This window comes from Pagrus major, chromosome 11 (assembly GCF_040436345.1).
Source record: "Pagrus major chromosome 11, Pma_NU_1.0".
NCBI lineage: Eukaryota > Metazoa > Chordata > Actinopteri > Spariformes > Sparidae > Pagrus > Pagrus major.
Window position 1 is genome coordinate 16,282,965 of NC_133225.1, and position 15,153 is coordinate 16,298,117.

At 39.6% G+C, this 15,153-nt stretch overlaps 2 protein-coding genes across 3 annotated transcripts; both read right to left on the reverse strand.

Moving 5' to 3' along the window:
- Positions 1–180: 180 nt before the first annotated feature.
- On the reverse strand, positions 181–8,137 carry haus5 (HAUS augmin-like complex, subunit 5). Its single transcript, XM_073476738.1, has 20 exons — positions 8,048–8,137; positions 7,816–7,914; positions 7,675–7,737; positions 7,450–7,482; positions 6,570–6,594; positions 6,295–6,427; positions 5,967–6,126; positions 5,762–5,858; positions 4,799–4,890; positions 4,635–4,689; positions 4,416–4,543; positions 4,256–4,337; positions 3,993–4,147; positions 3,691–3,853; positions 3,509–3,589; positions 3,205–3,350; positions 2,657–2,753; positions 1,981–2,119; positions 1,743–1,875; positions 181–439 (listed from the first exon to the last, which is right to left on the reverse strand). The coding sequence occupies exons 2-20, from the start codon at positions 7,911–7,913 to the stop codon at positions 337–339; spliced, it is 1,983 nt and encodes a 660-aa protein (XP_073332839.1). The 5' UTR covers position 7,914; positions 8,048–8,137; the 3' UTR covers positions 181–336.
- A 1,016-nt stretch (positions 8,138–9,153) lies between these two features.
- On the reverse strand, positions 9,154–14,406 carry fzr1a (fizzy/cell division cycle 20 related 1a). 2 transcript variants are annotated; one of them, XM_073476297.1, is made up of 14 exons: positions 14,256–14,406; positions 13,283–13,400; positions 13,002–13,118; positions 12,812–12,875; positions 12,573–12,703; positions 12,263–12,345; positions 11,983–12,166; positions 11,829–11,894; positions 11,631–11,733; positions 11,252–11,436; positions 10,930–11,163; positions 10,112–10,216; positions 9,915–10,007; positions 9,154–9,826 (listed from the first exon to the last, which is right to left on the reverse strand). In XM_073476297.1, the coding sequence occupies exons 2-14, from the start codon at positions 13,349–13,351 to the stop codon at positions 9,785–9,787; spliced, it is 1,476 nt and encodes a 491-aa protein (XP_073332398.1). In that variant the 5' UTR covers positions 13,352–13,400; positions 14,256–14,406; the 3' UTR covers positions 9,154–9,784. The 2 variants fall into 2 exon arrangements, with proteins under 2 accessions (XP_073332398.1, XP_073332399.1); XM_073476298.1 differs by having other exon boundaries at positions 9,695–9,826; positions 12,573–12,700; positions 14,256–14,341.
- Positions 14,407–15,153: the final 747 nt, after the last annotated feature.

Sequence of the window (15,153 nt, forward strand, 5' to 3'; positions counted from 1 at the left end):
ATCGACGACAGACTGGGCACTGATTGTGACACAGATCGACACCGGGCTTAACGATAGATATGTGCTCATTCAGTGCAAAATGCAGCACCGATTCAGCCTGGTCAATAAGAGAGCTGGAGGCTGCTTTTTTTAGCAACTTTACTCTATTTTTCAACGCATTTCAAGGAAGACAAGGGCAAATGAGTGGATTTAAAATGATTTATTAGACACACAGAGGGGTAACAAGCATGAACAATGTGAGAAAAACAATATTGTGATTTAGTTATAGCTGTCGTTTCATTTACTAACTACTGTAGTATGGTTAATCTGCCATTGAAAGGTGTTGTAAGGCGTCCTCTAAGAGGCTTTGGCAGCAAGTTTCCACCTTTGTAGCCACTGTTGATAAGTCAGTCCTCCTTTACTGACCTCAGGTAGGACATGCTGGGCAGGCTTCTCCCACCTGAATGTACAAACACACACATAACAGAACAGGTTAACCAGATAACCAGACCTTTAAAACGGTAAGTTTGTCCAAAAATGGAAATCAGTCCTTATCTACTCATGCCCCCAAGCTGATGGAAAGTCAGGTGAAGTTCTGTAGCCCACAAAACATTTTTGGAACTTCTTGTTCTGTTGTTTAGTTCTCCTAAACTGTAGTAGACGGGAACTTGTTTCAAGTACAATGACTCTATAAAGTTTGTACGACATGATTGAAGTCTTTGGAAGCCCCTCGATCCCAAATTGATTTGAAAAGACATTATTTAAGACCTCAAGGCGCAGTGGTTCTAAATTACATCTTTTCAAAGGAATCTGGAATCGTGGGGTTTACAGAGACTTGCATTACAGCAGACTACATTTTTTTTTATGGTTTAAAACAAGTCCCCATCTGCTTCAGCTGTTTAGAAGAATGCTACAGCGCAGTTTTGCTGTGAAGCTCCACAAATGTTTTGTTGACTATGAAACTTCACCCAACTTTCAATCAGCATGTAGATGATTTTCATTTTTGGGTGAACTTTTCCTTTAAATCCTGTAAGTATAAATCCAAAATGAGACAAATGTTTAGAAAACACTGATATGCAATCAAAGGTTAAAACTTGAGTTTACTAGGAACAATAGGTAAAGAGAAAAAACAGGGCCTTCTTGTTATAGTTTGTGACATTTTACTCTGCACAGTGCTGTGCGAAATGCTTAAAGGGGCCCTGTGGAACTTCTGTATTGTGCAGGAAGTCGGTCGTTGGTTTACGTTAGTGGATGTTAGCTACTGTTGCTCTCTGTGAGCTGAGCAGAGCGAGGCCCTGAGACGAGGCACTTGAGAACATGCATAAAGTTACATCCTTTGGGTTGTCTTGGAAAATCCCACCTGAGTCCTTCACAAAGAAATTCACAGTCCAGCAGCATTAAACAACTTCGACTAATCATCCACAAGCTTGGATAGGCAACTGACAGAGACGGGGAAGGTCTCATTTTTCAAGTCACGTAACAATCCACTCGCATATGGCCAATAAAAATGTGATTAAAACATGTGAATTGCTACAAATTGTAATGCAGAGCTCCTTAAATTTGAGTATTTTGATGTTTAAACATTTCATTATGAAAATGTAGTAAAACGAGAACACCATATGTTTATAACTTGTAAGTCACATTCAAGTACATAATGGCTCCATTAAGGTTGAACACAGATGTTCTCTAAACCATTAACCTAGTGGAAGTTAACCTAGTGCATTGTTTAACAACAGGTTATCTGCTTCAGAAATGTGCCTCACCAGTAGGAGATGGCAGTTTTGACTTGGGCCCCATAAGAAAGTCCTTGGGCACAGCGTTGGGTGAGGCCTCTGACTCTTGGTATGAGAGCCTTCAGAAGCTTCTGATCCTCCTCCGCAACTCTGGACAGCAGAGCTAAGAGACAGAGTGTATCGTATAGAGCATGTGTACAGACAAATGTTGCACTTCTTAATTTTAAGCGTGATAAAAGCTTCACTCTTGATAAGTTCCCCTGATTACCATTCTGATCAGATGCATGCAGCAGTTCTGCTTCCTTCTGTATTTTCTGCAGAGTAGCAGAGTGAAGTTGCAGTAACTGACGGAGAAAACGCAACTCAAGCTGCTGGGAGCGCGTCTGGGAACACAACTCCTCTGGAGCCTGGAGTGTAAAAAGGAGGAGAAAAAATAGTTTTCTGTCAAAGTCAGAGAACATAGTGTGATTACGTAACTGTTTGTAAGACTGAGAGATATCCCTTCAAAGCAAATTCACAACAGCCTAGAAAATACAAGGCTGTGGGTGTTGTGACCATGTGCAATAAAACTGATTTTCATGGATATCATTTTTCATTAGTTCAACTTTATATGAAGGCAACGAGTTTCCACAGGAAAATTTCACATCATTATGAATGGAAGTTAAATACAAACTTTTAACGTGTCGTAACAATGCTGGATTGTGAGAAATTATATGAAAAATTATAGTCAGTGACTGAGCCACCAGTTCTTTAATGACAAGCAGATTCCAAAGATGTGTCAAAAACAACAGTACAACATTCATACTGTGAAAACAACTTGTGTCATCTCAACTAACTATGGTTAGTTAAATAGTTAATTATTTTCTCCTATATTATTTCTACATTAAGCATATGTAGTGTTTCTTTGAGCAGAACAGATTAATGCATTATATGCCCAGACTCACCCTGTACAGTGGAAATGCCAGGCTCTGACACAAGCTGCTGAAGGTCGGGGACATCAAGCGATGGATGGACAACCACGATGCAGGGACTCGTTGCATTCTGTAACAACAGAAAAAAAAGTCACTTCCCTATTTTTGTTCAGCACTTGATCAAAAGTGTGATTGAAATGTTTTTCCTTGTGATGCATTCTCTTAATGAGAGCCTGCTGCTGCTAGAGCCACAGGTGCACTACTGATGAAGTCTGATAATTTCTTGTCAGATTATACTGCTCTGCTTTTCTCATCTACATCCCTCTGAGAATTTATAATTGATCATGAAACGTAACAAAACAGAGAGGGAAAATGTGTCAGAGTAGGTAATGTAACCCATTTTGATTTATTGTCCTATGTATGTTTTACTGGTGATAAAATATGTACTCAAGTGCTCAGTTTGGGTGTTAATGTAAGACCGTTTTGATAAACTAGTTGTTACAAAAAAAGTAATATTTCATTGGTTACATACACACCTGACTGAGGTTTAACCCCTCAGTTGTCAGGCAACTTGCTCTTACCCTTCAACAGTCCTCCGATCCAACGCAAGAAGAGAAACCGTTCCCAACTGTCTGGCATCCTTGGAAATGGAGTTCCTCAGAATGTTGGCTGCAGCGGTGACTTCTCCAAACTGCGGCTCCAGTTTGCCCTGGACAAATTCCTGTAACTGAAACAAGACAGAGGCATAGAAATCTTCAAGAGACGTTTATTTTGCTTTTTTTGTGGAAAAGTCTTTCAGTTTAAAGAGGAAAAAAACACTTCTTTCCCCACACAACCAAAATCTTATAAATAATCTTCATTGTTATAGATGGAGAACATCCACACCTCTGTGTGCAGTCGGATCAGCTCCGTCTTGGCCATGGAGTTCCCCTTAATCAGACCTCTGATATGCTCCTGTCTGAGAACCTGAAGAGTCACAACAGAAAACCGTTTTTTTTTTTGGAAGCATGTAGAAAATGCCTGATCAAAGAGAGACACTGGCAGAGGTTGTGTGAATTTGCTCTTACCACTAGTTGTCTGAAGTCAAGGATGCTCTGCCACTGGCTGCGGAGGCTCCTAAGGGCCTCCTGTCGACTTCTGGCATGTTGGTCAAGTTGGATACACCAGTCTCTGATATGATCCCTGGCCGCCACCTGCATCACACACTGGAGTTCCATCTCTAGAGCTGAACTGGCAGCAACAAAGGAAAAACAAAGTTCTTAACTTACTTAAATCTTTAAAATAACTACAAAATAAATCTGTTCCATTATTCCTGGAACAATACGCTTGTGGGAACCTCATCAATTAACTTTACAGTGAGTCGGCTTACAGTGCTAAGGTATCATTGTGGAGCTCATCCGCAGTAACAGACACCTCAAGCTCAGCCTCCTTCTTGCGGGCCTGCATCTGGTTCTGGAGCTTCTGGACTCTGGAGCGAGTCTGGGCCAGTTCCACCAAACTCTGCTCCACCTCCTTCCAAGCAGCCTTGAACAACAATTGTGCAGTTCCACAAATAAAAAGGAAAGACATTAATATGTTTTCTTCCACTGTGGACTATTATATAATAGTGTTATGTTAGTTGATGTTTAGCACCTCTAAGAGTGTTTTAACTGAGGGCAACTCATTATCCTCTTCTGCTGACATGTCCAGTAGATGATCGTTTTCATAGCGGAACCTGTAATTAAAATGCTAGATGAATACTTACTTTATTGTCTTAAACGAAGAGAGAACACTATAATAATGTCAAGTTTACCGTAGAGCTGTCACGTCCCGTGTCACATCTAGAGAGGAGAGTTTCTGCTCTAGTTCCTTCTGCTCTTTGGATGCTAAATACTCCAACGCCGAGAGGACGTGGTTTGGTGGATAACAACCCAGCATGTTCTGATGACATGACAAGTAACAACATGTTCATTCAACAGCACATAAAAAAAGTACTAAAACGTCAAGTGAGATTTGGCCAAAATACACCAACCTCCACAGCACTCAGCCAGTACTGAAACACGGCAGTCCTCTGTTCACGAGTCATACTGAGAGGAAATAAAAAGAGAAGAGATTAATTCAAGAAAGAAGAAGTTGATAATATCTCAAAGACAGTATTTTGTTGATTACTGAAATACTGGATTCACTAGTCCTTACTGTTTGGCTGCAGAACGAGAAGTCTTCAGTTCACTCTCTTGTAAAGACTGATAGAAGTGGACCCTGTCGTCACACAGCTCTCTCACTTCGCGCTAACAGGAAAAAAATAACAAAAATGGATGACTTCCTTCAGTCAGCAGCTGAGGTATTACAGGCATCTTGGTCTACATTACTCAGATATGTGCCAATAATTGCTGATCAACTGTCTTATTTTCGTTTTTTTAACACGTCGCCAAAGGACATCAAATAAATGTGCGTCTCCAACAGCTGTAGTACTATGAAATTACTTTCAAGATGGCATTGCATAACAGAATCAATTGCTGTTTCCAACATGAGATGGAATTGTAAATTCCAGTTTAAGTTGTGTCTCTGAAATCACTCCCTATATAATACTTTATATAGTCAGTAGTTTACTCTATAGACGTTTAATCTTCACCGTTCACAGATGTAGATTCACATAACTGCAGAGCATTGGATTGTAAATTTGTTAGCAGAAAGGGTGTGTATGCACACCATGGACACTTGGTTTTGTTCCACTTTGAGAATTTTAGATTTCTCCATTAATTGCATGAATGTCACAGTCAGAAACCGGACACTAAAATAAAATGATGGAGGGTAAACATAGGGAAATAGGGAGTGATTTCGGACACAAACTGTGTATAGAGCTGAAACTTTAAATAGATTAGTTGTCTACTATTAAATGAATCGCAAACTATTTTGATAATAGGTTTAGATAATTTTTGCAAGAAATATAAAAGACAAAACTCTCTGATTCTAGCTCCCTAAATGTGAATATTTTCCGGTTTCTTCACTCTTCTAAGACAGTAAACTTGCTATCTTTGGGCTGTGGACAAAACAAGACATTTGAGGACGTTATCTTGGGATAACAGCAATACACCGACAGTGCATATGCCAGACAATCTCATCTCAGTAAAATACAGAGCAGATTTAGGCAGTGCTTACCAGGACCTGTGCCTCTGCTGCAGCTTTGCAGTTGAGGCCATCACCATCACTGCCACCGGAAGGCTTATGATCAAATAGCACTTCGATCTCTGCTTTCCTGCAATACACAACACAGTCCTTACTTGCTTAATAAATGATTAGTACGCATGTATAAATTACCCCACTTTGTTCAGTTTTATTTTTAACTTTCAATGTTCTGCCTTACCTGGCGATTTGTTCCAGTGTCTTGCAGTGCCCACTGATCTTTTGCGTGTCATCAGAGAGCACCTTACGGTCCAAGATGCAGCGCTGCCTGAAGGCCTGAAGGAGCAGCTCTCTGCGCTGGCTGTCCTCCACCTGTGCCCAGCTATGGCTGATGGACTGCTCTGTTAGTAAAAAATGCGGGTGCAAGAGATCACTTTAAATAACCAAAAATGGAAGCAAATCAAACACCAGCATATGAGCCAGCTGTCTGCCTTCTGACCACAGCAACTGCTGAAAGACTAACGTGGTCTGATCAGATACCCAGCCCTTACTGTATGTGACAGACTTACCTTGTGTAGCCAACTGTTCCTCTGTACCACTGATCTGAGAGTCCAGGTGACTGATCTCAGCTCTCAGCTGCTCTATCTTCCTCTGTAGCTCTCTCTGTTTAGCGGCCTCGCTCTGGCCCTCAGCCTGCTTCAACTGAGCATGACAAAACACCAGCAGATTAAAAACACCAAAACTCCATATTGTGTATCATCAAGATTATTCAAGTATCCCACCCAGGTAATTAGGAAACAGAATTGAACAGCAAGGAAAGGAAAGAAAACAAGTTGTAGCCTACCTCTTTGTCTTGTAGCACTTTGTACCTTGAAGATCATAATGTCAAGGAAATTGTTTACATTTATTTTGGGGGGTTTTATGAAACAGCACAGTAGGCAATTAACAGGAGGGTAGGGGACGACTGATGTTTTTTTCAGAGGCGATACCGATACAAATTATAAGTAAACAAGGAGACCGATAACTGATAATTAGAACCAATATTCATTTACAGTAAAAAATAAAAATCATATAGTCAAAGCTGAGAATAACCAGTGATGGAATGAGACCAACTACAATTTACTCAAGCACTGTACTTAAGGACAATTTTGACGTACTTTAATTCAGTATTTCCACTTTCTGCTACTTAATACTTCCACTCCACAACATGTATTTGGTAACTTTAGTTACTAGTTACTTTGCAGATACACATTATTCAGTGCTAATAAGCTATTACCTATGACAGGTCACCAATCAGATATTGTTGTGGGTGGGACATTGCATGAGACAACCCAAAGTAGTGCATTATAAATACACTTATTTTATCAGCAACTGGACAAAAGAAACACAGATAATAGGGAAAATGTTGAATATCGGCCTCTGATAATCAGCCAGCCCGATAAAGTCTACCCCTACAGGAGAGAGAGACAAGGAATAAGATGAAGCATATAGGACAGTAGCCAGTTTTGGAGCAGGGACCACCAGCGCTCCTCCAGAAGACAATCTATGTATTCTCCAGCAATATGTTTTGCACAAGATACTGACTCTCTACTGCCCATGTGATCTCTCAATGAAATTTACAAGAGCAACTAAATGACTAAAATGCACACATGACGTTGACATTATTATAGTGTAAAGACACTGGTGGGTTTGAAATCCTTTGAAATCAGGGCATGAAAGGATACCACTGGAGATTCCCACGCATGACCCTCACGTTCCTGAGAAAACAGAGAAACCGTCAAAAAGCTGTAATCCATTATTATCACATCTGCACAGTCAGAGTGCGAAGTGAAGCCATTCATCAGATGCCATGACGCTCTTTATTTGGAGCTCTGGGATGACATACAAGAAATCAGCAGTACACTGACCATTGATAAATGACAGACCAGGAAGGCAGAGTTAAGACTAACCTTTGTTGAAAAACGTGTTGGATGACATATTTCCATATCGACTTCCCTGACCCAACACAGAGCCTAGAAAACAAATGATCACGCCTGGTCAACGCTGTAAAGTAGGAATCAAGTGACTTCTAATGAGGGAAAGGTACTCACGTTTTAAAATAGCCGTCATTTGGCAGGCTGTCCGGAGGCAGACTGAACTCCTCTGTCGCCCAACGTTTTAACTCCTGGACAAGATTTCTGTCCGCCATCCTGACAGACAGCAGAAAGTAAACAACTTGCTTGTAACGAGCGAGCTAGCTAGCAACAACAACAGGCTGGTTTTGTCCGTTAGCTAGCACAGTTTGCTAACGCTAAATTCGCTTATTGTACTCCTTGAACTTACTCTAGTCTTGTGGAAGATGCGTCTTTACTTTAATTCACATTAGTTAACTTGGTAATAGATTTTTTTTATTTTTTTCATCTGCAATTCTCAAACTTTCAACCTCCCGCCCGTTCACTGTATTTCCGGTCAGGATATCCGTTGAGGCAGCGCCGCCGCTGGTTGGAGCCGTTTGTTGTCATGGATACACAGTATAAACCATCATGATCAAAACAAACGGTTAACTCTGGACAACACCTGAACGAGTCACAAATATGCGCGGATTAAATATACATTATATAAAAGTTGATTTAACTTTAGTTAGCATTTTTTTTCTCATTTTTCAAATACTCCTATATCACTATCAAAGTCAAACTATTGACCACAGAATCTGTAAAGTCAATTAAACGACATGATATTGAATTTAATGGGAGGATAAACAAAATTCAAAGTGTGATAAATCAACACTGCAAAGGAAAATCTTGCTGACAACATACATATTCACATGAATGAGCAGCATACACTTCATACAAATCTCAAAACTGTAATTTTAAGATGCAGTACATACAAAATCTAATCTAAAACAATAACAACAAAAGTGCAACTAAATTGTAGTGGTATTTGCAATGCTAATAATAATAATAATATTTATTGTCCACAAATGTGGAAATTTGCCTTCAGCTTCACAGGATTGTAATAAATCACAATAATAAATAACACATCATGCACAGTACAGACAATAATGAACATGGTTTCAGTATGAATGATGTAGCATCTTCTCGAGGGTGGTCTTATTACTCCTTTTAAAAGGGGATGAACAGGATGACAGACTCTCTTTCGTTTTACCTGTGTTTCATATATATACATCCCAGTTAACTCTTTCCCTATAATTCTACTGGCCATGTAATTCTGGACAGTCTGTTTTTGTTCTTCACAGCCGTGTGCCCATACCATTTACATACACTACTCAAAATTGGTTAGGGATATTGTGATATTTTATTGTTTGACTTGATTGTTTATTCTGTGATACTAAAAGTTAAAACACTATTATTATTAATAAACTACTATCCACTATTTTATCAAATTTCTGGATTAGATACAGGCACAGCATTTAAAAAACACACAAGTCCTTCAGTTCCATAATCTTTTATTTCTTCCTTTACTACAAAGAATCAACCATGTAGTATATGTCTAGATGCACAGCATTAGACTCTGTCCACAGGAGCAAAACTGCATTATTTCAGCCAACCACTCTCAACCTTAGCACTCTAGGATGACAGTAAGCATGGTGCTCATACAGTAAAGGCCTTAGTAGGTGATTATGTCTCATGTTTTAGTCAAAATATGTAATGGCATTTTTTTTTTCCATCAAAGCCACTGTGGCATTAAATAAACAAGACCTGAGTTAAACAAAAACTAAAAATGCTCTCTCCACATTATTCCACAACAATGAAAAAAGTATCGCAATATTTTTAAGTAAGGCCTATGATTTCTTCAACCCATTTATACATTTTTTGAAGAGTAAAATAAATGACTACATTCATAATGAGAGCACAATTCAAAAAGAATTTCCCAAACAATTGTTAGCATGAAAAAAAAAATAGCTCCGTTGCTCTCACTGCGAGTTCCTCTGTGATAACATGTCACAAGATGTCTCAGCTTGTACTGTTTGTCCCATAGCACCATGTTGATGAGCGATCCAGTGGTGATGCCAGAATCCACTCAAAATAGAGTTTTAGAGTTTTAATATTTGCTTAAAAGTTACCGTATCCTGGTGAAGAGATTTAAAACTGATACAGATTCCTGAAAGAAAGAAACTTAGTTAATGGTGATGCAGATTACGAAGGGGTCTGTAATTACTGAATGCTGTTCCCAAAAAGTGCTTTCTCACCTTTGTTGACCTAGTTTTACTGAATACGTTCCAAAAGCGTAGGGTCTCATCTCCAGCTCCTGTCACTATCGCCTCACCATCGGGGGACATGGCCTAAAATAGTGATAAAATCATGAATCTGCCAGATGTTCTGGCAAAAAAGTAGGAGCTGAACATGAAGAACAGCAAGATCACATTCTCATGAGAAAGAAACTGACCAGGTAGAGCACTCTGTAGGAGTGTCCTGTGAGTTTGGCAACCTGAGTGAGAGCTGGATATTTCCACACCAAGATCTGGTTCTGAGAATAGCCATGAGTGCTCACCTGCAAAAAGAGGCAATATTGTGATTAAAGGGGAAGCTTTATGCAGTTCATTATGATGACATTTTACAAAGTTCTTTTAGACACATTTATGTTATCACTGCAAACAGACAGTTGTTGGTCTCCCAATGCATATTTTACATTGTGTGCCTAACATCTAAAAAGGGACCAGGCAACACTTCTCCAAGTGCTAACAGGTGCATTTCTCACAATTAAATATAGAAACAGCGCAAAGGCCTTGCTCTGCCTCATTAGAGGATTATTTACAAAAAAACACAGCGGGCCATATGGTGTCTTAATCCTGAGAAACACTGGGACTACCTAGAGGCTTTCAAACACTCTTGAGTTATGGATGTGCCAATTTATCACAATTAATGTGAATTTACAATGTTGTTAAGGGTATAAACCTCCTTGGAGTTGTTTGCGTGTTGTCGTTTTTATCACTGAATTGTAGTGGATATAGGTTTAGGAATAGGTAGTGTCACCAAATTGGACTAAGAGACTAATTTCAAATTGAGAAAGCTCTACCAACTGATATAAATTAAGTACAAATGTAAAACATTAAGTAAATCAAATGTTTTCACCCTATTTACTGTAGCTCTTCTACATCATCACATCATCAAGCAGTGTGTTGACGCTCAGAAATAAGCAATGTAGCACCTTATTCTCAATCCAAGTTATACAACTGTGCATCGTCTTTATCTGGAGTCACTTACCAGCTCATTAGCATGTTTGGACCAGGCCAGGTTGCACACCTGAGAGCCGGTGTCCATACACTGCAGTGGCTGGGAGGTCAGAGTGTTCCAAAACCGGATACAGCGGTCAGCAGTGCCGCCCCCCGAGGCCAGCAGGCCGTGCTGGTGGGGGGACCAGGCGATGGCTTTCACCGCAGCCAGGTGATCCATGTATGTTTGCACTGGGCTCAGTGAGGAGTGGTTCCAAACCAGCAGCTGAGGTGACAAATAACAACATCAATAAATACAATAAGTAAACACAGAAAGATAGAGGCAGGTTTATAAACAAAAACAACAACCGTACCTTGTTGTCGTTGCCACCAGAAGCGAGCAGCTGATGGTCAGTGCTCCACTTTAAGCCACACACTTCCTGTCTGTGTCCCTGCAGCCGTCTCTCTGACTGGAGTGGAGGGGTCCTCACATCCCTCTGAAGAATCATACGATCACGGCTTCCCGACGACAACTGGTCTGCGTTCCATGCTAATGCTCCTGCAGACACAAAAAAAGTTTGATTGTTTGACATTCGACATTTGACTAAAATCCATAATTTCTGTCAGGAGACAACTATCAAAAACTCCAAGCATTATTAACCTTCATCTTAATGCTGACCATTTCTAGTTATCTTCTTTTCTTCAGTTGTTTTCATTGTGACTTCATCATTCTTGTTAAGCAAATGTTCTCACCAACTCTAGCTGTGTGTCCTTCTAGGGCAAAGAGTTTCTTCCCAGCACCAGCGTCCCAGATCTGAACATAGCCTTTGTGAGTCCCCACTGCCACCAGGTTACCCTAAAAACACAAAGAATCCTCTCAGTACAAAAGACTAACTGCACCAAACGTCCACCGTGACAGTTTCCGGAAGGCAGTAAGCTATGTGTACTTACCCTTTCGGACCACCCAACTGATGTGACTGAGTCTCCCTCTACTGATAAATCACACAACCTTGTCACCTGAGGAAAAGACAATTCAATCACATCAAACAATTCAAATTCAAATTTTCTATTTTCAAAAATGAGTTGTGTAGAATCTCTGCAGTACCTGGCTGGTACAGGCACTCCACAGGTAAACACATGTTCCCAGCCCGACACTGAGGACATTGAGAGACGACCAGTCCACCAAGTTGAGGTAGAAGTCATCCTGCAGCTCCGGAGCATCCAGGACTTTAAAAGGGATCTTTGAGATCTTGCGAGTTGGCTTTCTTGGTGAACGCAGCAATTTCTGACTGCGAAAAAAAGTTGGACATTATGAAACCCTGATGCCAAAATGTTCAGTTTGGTTTGTTTGCAGTGGAGATCTAAAAACAAAATGCTGCTTCTACCTTTTGTTGCTGACAGGTGAGAGAGAGTAGGGAGAGATGTTGGTGCCATTGTCCGGTGATGAACTTTTGGTATTGAGTGAATACTGCAAAGATCACACAGGGACAGATACCGTCATATTCTCTACCAGCTTCATTAAAATAACATAAACCACTGAAGAAAAACTGTACACTGACTGAATAGTGATGTTCTACTCTCTCATTTTGTTTTCTTCCCCCACTCAGAGAGCATATTGTATGTGTGTCTGTTCTGACACTGTATGATCAATTTGCTTTCAATATATTTAAGGAATATAAGATGAAATGCTCATACACTGAATAGACTTCTCTTCTCTGGGGTTGATGGCTGTAGTCGCCTGTCCTCTGTCTGGGGGTCCTGGATCTTTTCTATTCCTGCTCCCAGGAGCTCATTCTTCAGCAAAGCAGAGTAGGCCAGCCCATCTGCTACATGTGCAAGAATATCATTTTATACCACAACACAAAACCACAATGCTAGGTGCATACTTGAAAGAAATGTATTTGTGTATGTATGCATTTAAGAAATGTATTTACCTTTGATATTATCAGAAGAAGCATCCTTTGTTTTTCTGTTCTGACTAGGTGACTTTTCATTTTCCTAAATATAAAAGGATATTGTTATTGATTAAAAGACACAAACTTTCTTCAAACAGTAATCAATTTCAACCAAACAATACCTAAGTAACACAAACTCCTCCATAAATTTACCACAAAATGTTCATACATTGATCCTGTGGAAGTTGATATTCCAGTTTGCTCCTGCTCTGGTCGGAATGAATCTGTCTCCAAGTTTACTGGGTGAAGACAACGGGGAGGCGGTTGGTGTCCGACCATGCAGTTTCTGCAAAAATGACGAAGTATATGTATACTTATTTATGAATGAAAGGAAGTTTGGGCACTTTTTTGATCAGTATAATCTAACTTGACATACCACAAGTTCAGTGTTGATGTACAAATACAACATATACCTTATAAGGGCACTTAGTAAAGTAAGAAGTGACTCACAACAGGGCTCAAGTTGTCATTTTGAATGTTGATTTGGCGGAGTAGGCGATGTTCATATTCTGGATCCATCCTAAATTGAGATCCTGATCCCAAAGCCAGAGGCTGGGAGGCTGGAGACCTATCAAACACACAAAATAATGATTTCATCAGCTCAAAGGTGCAGTATGCAGTTGTGGGAAAGAAGTTTTAATCAGAAGAGACTGATTTCTAAAACAATCTAAATGAACAAACTCTTTGTTTTCATGACTGAATAAACAAACTTGCACAATTTCATACTGTTTGACTTTGTTTATATGTGGCGGACCCTGCCACATTTCTAGCCTAATAGTGTTCTGGGGACCTATTTTTCCTCTGAGAACAGCTTGTTTATTAAGTTATGGGGAAAAAATAATTATTGCTGAGTTTGTATTATTACCCAGATTCTGAGGCTGAATTTCTTCCTCAAAACTACATAGTGCCCCTTTCAATTGAAATGCTGTTTTTGTAAATGCAGTTGCTTTTTGATTGTTTGTGCTTGTAGGGTTAGAAAAGATTAAGTAGTATCATGAAAATACAAATGTAAACCCTGTAAAAATCTTGCATGTTGTTTATACAAAGTAACATTGCACATTATATCTCAAAGCACTTTTAAAAGATATGTCTAACAGTTCATCCTGCCTTGTAAAATCCCCCTTTAATTATTTGTTATAAATTAAACAACCCTTCCAGAGTCTAATTTATTCAAACCCAATGCTACATCTGGAGGAAAAGCAGGTTAACTAGCCGTTAATTTTGTTACGGCACAACTAACTTTCAACCAGTTAAAGAGCAATGAAAGATATTTTTAAAGCCCCTTGTTCGAAATTAACTAAATGTCATCAAATACCTTGTTTATTTATTTACAGTCATGTTTGTACTTAGCTAGCTCATGACAGCGTTAGCTAATTTAGCTAGTGGCTAATCCCATCATATTCACAACAGACAGCATACATACAAGAGCGAGCCAGTCCCAGAATATCAGCACACAAACGCCAAACAGGAACAACACTTCTCGGATATATCAGAGGAAATGAAGCGATATGTTTAAAGTTATTCACTCTCAGATGTAATGTAGTTCACTTCAGCTGAGGTGAAAAGGACGGGTGCATTGTGGGATTTTTGTCACTCCTGTGACGTCGACCTCTCAAATCCAAACACGGAAATGCTTCAGCTGTTGTCGCCAGAAGGAGATGAGCTGACTGACCAGTTTGGGTTAGTAGTGGGTAAGTAAGGGATCATGGGGTCCTTACAAGTATTTCACAACCAAGACAACAGTACAATCTATCATAAACTGTAGGGACACATTTCTAAATATCAGTAAAAGACTTCAGATAGATATTATGAAAAGGTGGGTATTGTGGTTATCAGTAAGCTGCATTTACTCCAACTGTACATGAAACATGTTGGGAGCTTATGATGTAAATCAAACTGAAACTGCTTTAGTCATATATATCTTTATATATATATACTGTACTGCATTGTGTATTAATACGGGTGAGCCCTTGTCATGACCAAGTACCAAACATAGGGGGCGTCCTAGTTCTACGTTCAAACTTTAAAGACAGCAGTGCACTGCGTTGTGGCTTACTGTACATACAGTGGTGGAAGAAGTAATAACTAATTTCCAAGTATGCAAGTAAAACACTGATCACATACAATCTTGAACCTTCCTTGACAACAAAACGCTTCCAACATTTTCACTTAGCCCACTTAATCAGTTCTTAAGAAGGAAAAGAAAGATAACTTAATAAAATAAATAATAAATACCACAAAAAACTTTTTTCAATTGTAATTGTGCAGTCATTTCCTCCATAATGTACACCTGTCTCAGTCTCTTAGTCCATTGTCGCACT